Here is a 3789-nt window from a genome sequence, read left to right as displayed (position 1 = left end):
TTCTCTTTCCCGCAGTCTGGCAGGCGGGTGGGAGAGTCGTCGATGATTTTTTTTCATTTGGGCTTTTACGTATTTTCCAAAGTTTCTTTAATGAGGTGTTTTATTTTCATAATGAAAACACAAACATTTTTTTAAAACTGGAAAATATCTTGTGACCCGGCAGCTTTCTTTAAAACTGCTGAAAAATAAAGTGTAACGGACGGAAATGTGCTGGCTATACGTTCGCATATTTCCAGTCTTCTTTGGAGAGTCCGTAAGGCTCCCCTAAGTGGGAGCGAACACTTGGCGTGTGCTCATACGCGCTGACATTCCATCCCGTGCAGAGCAAAGGCAGGCATGAATCCTCTGAAGGATAAGGGGGTTGAAGCATGTGCAAAGTGCCGTGGGTTCGTACGTACTTATCAGAAACAGAAAAGTCAGGAAAGTCGGATTAAAACAAAACATCTCTGAACCACTCACTGACATGTGGGCAAAACGAGGGAAAGAAAGTCCCTTCGAGCAAGGAAGATGGTTCCCCAGAGAGGGTCGAGGCCCCCCGTGAAGGGAGGGATCGTGGCTGCGGTCAAGGTTTTGTTCCCAAGTGGGTTTCAGGGGTGAGACCCTCCTTCCCGCCGCCCCACTTTCACGCCTATTTCACATCTAGGGCCCTAGGAGATGGGGGGCAGCAGGCCGGTACAGGGGGGCCGGAGAGGGCACAGGGAGCTGTGCGGGGCCCCTCCCTCTCTCTGCCTTGTCTTCCCCAGCTTCCTGCACCCCTTCCTCCCTCCGTCCATTGTCTCCTCTTGCAGTAAGCCCTCCTTGCCAACACTGGATGATCCGGGGCGGAACCACGCCCGACTGGACTTCCAGAGTCTATCTCTGCCCGTCTCTGGGAGGTCTGACCCCCACCTGGGGGGGGGGGGGGGGGGGCTGTCCCCAGTGACCCCATTCCCATGATGCCTCATCAGAAATCCGGAACCTTCAACACCAAACCAAGGAGCAAAGAAGCGGCTGCTGTTCTCAGGGGTTTGGGTCTCCAGAGCCTAATGCACTTTGCTGCCTTCCTCGGGGGGCCCGGAGCCCAGCCCTGGGGCACCTGGCTCCCCAGGTGGCCTCGGGCCCCGTCCAGCCTGCCCGCCCAGGCTTCTCCCCCAAGCATGGGCTCCAGGCCTCACCCTGCCCGCCCCGCCCGCCCGCCCGACGTCCATCCCTGCCCACCCCACACTCACTTGAGTCTTGGCTTCTCCTCTGGTCAGCAGGGCACCGGCGTGGGGAGAGGGGAGGGGGAGAGAGACCAAGTGAGATGGACAGCGCGCTCCGGCCAACGGGTCCCTGGGGGCCTCAGGCTGCAGGCAAAGACCCCACCAGGGGCAAAAGGGGGTCTTGCCCCCACTCTGGGCCCACGGAGGTCCCTGTGGCGTCTGAGGAGGGGAGCTCGGGTGCGGGGCCCAGACATAGAGCATCCTCAGGGGGCAGAGGCAGCAGAGAAAGACCAGAGACGGTGGCGGGGCGGGGGGCGGGGGGGGGGCATTCCCCTGCCCAGGCTCCGGTCTGCTGGCCGTTCCCCACTGACCGCCCCATCATGGTGTCAGGCAGTGCTAAGTCCCGAGGCAGACACAGAGCGAGGCAGCAAGGCCTGGCCTTTGGAGGCCCCGGTGCTGGGGGAAGAGGACAGACAGGCGGGCAGGCGCATCTGCGGGTCTGTGCGGACGAGCTGCGTGCGGCCAGGGGCCTTACCTGCCTTGCCCTCCCACCCTTCCTCGGCACCTTCAGGAAAGCGCACATGCAAGAGGAAGCGGCAGGGCTGCAGGAGTGAGTCGGGCTGCGAGCAGGGGCACGGGTGAGGGCCCAGGGCAGACGCCAGCCAGGGGGCACACCCCGACCCCTCTTCCCCTGGGTGTGCGTTGGCCTGGACCCTGTTTGTGACCCCAGCTGAAGGCCAGAGAACTTGCGTCTGGGTAGGGGCTGGAGGAGCTGTGCGGCCAGGATGCCCCAGGAGAGACCCGGCCCCACCCCAGGAGGCTGGCCGTGGCTGGAGAGGCCACTGACGGCCTGTGGGTGCTGGCTGCTGGCTTCTTTGAGTCTTTCCACTGGGGGTGAGCTGTTCTGGGGACAGAACGCCTGGGTTTGGTTGGGCTGAGGCCTGAGGGGGTCTGGAACAACTCGGTTAATAAAGCTTCTTGGGGCCTCAGACCTGCAGAAGCCTGGCTGGCTCCAGTCCCAGCCCAAGGGGACGAGGGTGCTCAGGCAGAGCCCCGAAGGGCCCTGGGTCAGCTCGGCCCCAAGGTGGGGGCTCCTGACTCCCAAGGGAGCCTGTCCCAGCCCCTTAAGAGGCTTCTCTTCCAGAGCCTGGCTGGGCCATCTCACAGGACTGGCCTTATGACAGGTGGCCTGTCCGGGCTGCAGCCTTCGGACCTGAGACCCCCACCTGGCTGGGCCACAACCCAGCCGCCCTCACGTGGGGGCCTGCTTCATTTGACCCTCCCTGCCTCCCCGGGCCCTGGGGAGCTCCTGGACGGCCTGGATGCAGCCCGGGATCTGCAGGGGGCCTGGCAGCACCCTAGCCCCATCCTTCAGTCCCTGCCCTGGGCCCTTTGGTGGCAATGACGCCTGGCCGTCAGCCTGTCTGAACCGCCAGCGCCCCCCTGCACGTGGCCTGGCCCCAGGCCTGTTGGGGGTGGGAGGGCTTTTGGCAGGGTCTCCCCTCACATCCCCCTCAGCTCACAGATCGCTTGGTTCCTTAGCAACCAACCCCACTCCCACAAATAGCGCCCCCAGCCCTCTGGCACTACTCAGTTTTCAGGTGGGCCTGATGTCACTTCCCCCCCGCACCTGGTGGGGGGCTATGAGCTTGGGGGGACTGAGGGAGACGGCGCTTTGGGAGCAGACGCCAGGGGAGGCTATGGGGGGAGGCCAAGTGCCATGCAGCAAAGCTCCCCAGGCAGCAGGCAAGCGGGCAGCGGCCTGGCATCCCCACCCCTGTCTGTCTGTCTGTTGGCCTCAGGGCTGGTTCCAGGGTGACCCGGTGACCTCGTGACCACCACAGCCCTTGCCTGCACCCTGGTTCCTGCAAGGCTCAGCATTCACTGCCCGACCCTCAGGGCCAGCACATCCCTTTCTCTTACAGGTGGCCTCGCTTCGGGGGCTGTGCTCCGGGTTCTGGCCCAACCGGGAGGCCCCCTGTGGCCCCCCGAGACGTTGTGTGAAGGCAGGGGCTCCCCGACTAGGGCGCTGACTTGAGCCTGCACCTCCGTCACCTCCACCCCGGGGTACGGCCAGCCCCGCTGCGGGTAGGGCAGGCCCACCCAGGGGCCCTCCTCGCGCCTGGGTGTGTCTGGCTCCAGCCCAGGCGATGGGTGGGATGCCGGGACCTGACTGATTGCTCGCTTGCACGCAAGGCCCCAGCTGTGCCGGGTCCCCGACATCCCCACCTCAGCCTCAGCCTGACTTGCCGCTTCCCCCACTTGCCTCTCCACGCTTCCTCTAGCCCCGGCCTTCCCGCCCCTCTCGGCCTTGCTATCTGGGGCAGGACGGAGGCCACCTGCCCTGCCCCTCCTCCTCTGCTCTTCCCCACCCAACCCTGGTGGATCCCGAGGGTCCCAGTGGACCCCAGCACAATCCTCCCAAGGCCCACACCCCTCTCAGGCCCCACACTCGGCTCTGCTCTTGACCTCGAGGCTGACCGCCTCCATCTGCCTGCTGGTGACCCGGGAACGGCCTTGTCCCCCCGGCCCTGAACGCCCCCTGCCTGCTTCCCGTGGCCAGTCCCGCCTGAGCCAGCGCCCCAGGCCTAACTGTCCCCACCCTGTC

The 3789-nt window shown here is 64.4% G+C and overlaps 1 protein-coding gene across 3 annotated transcripts in view; it reads right to left on the bottom strand.

Moving 5' to 3' along the window:
• TNNT3 (troponin T3, fast skeletal type) overlaps positions 1 to 3789 on the bottom strand; it is a 13784-nt gene that overhangs the window by 6549 nt on the left and 3446 nt on the right. For all 3 annotated transcript variants that reach the window (XM_007465945.1, XM_007465944.1, XM_007465946.1), the window contains one exon: positions 1209 to 1227. In XM_007465945.1, coding sequence (XP_007466007.1) covers positions 1209 to 1227 — 19 coding nt within the window. The remainder of the gene's footprint in view (positions 1 to 1208; positions 1228 to 3789) is intronic.

The sequence above is a fragment of the Lipotes vexillifer genome, unplaced genomic scaffold (genome assembly GCF_000442215.2).
Source record: "Lipotes vexillifer unplaced genomic scaffold, Lipotes_vexillifer_v1.1 scaffold1094, whole genome shotgun sequence".
Taxonomy (NCBI): Eukaryota; Metazoa; Chordata; class Mammalia; order Artiodactyla; family Lipotidae; genus Lipotes; species Lipotes vexillifer.
The sequence above is the reverse complement of the archived record's forward strand: the minus strand, read 5'-3'. Positions and strand labels throughout refer to the sequence as shown.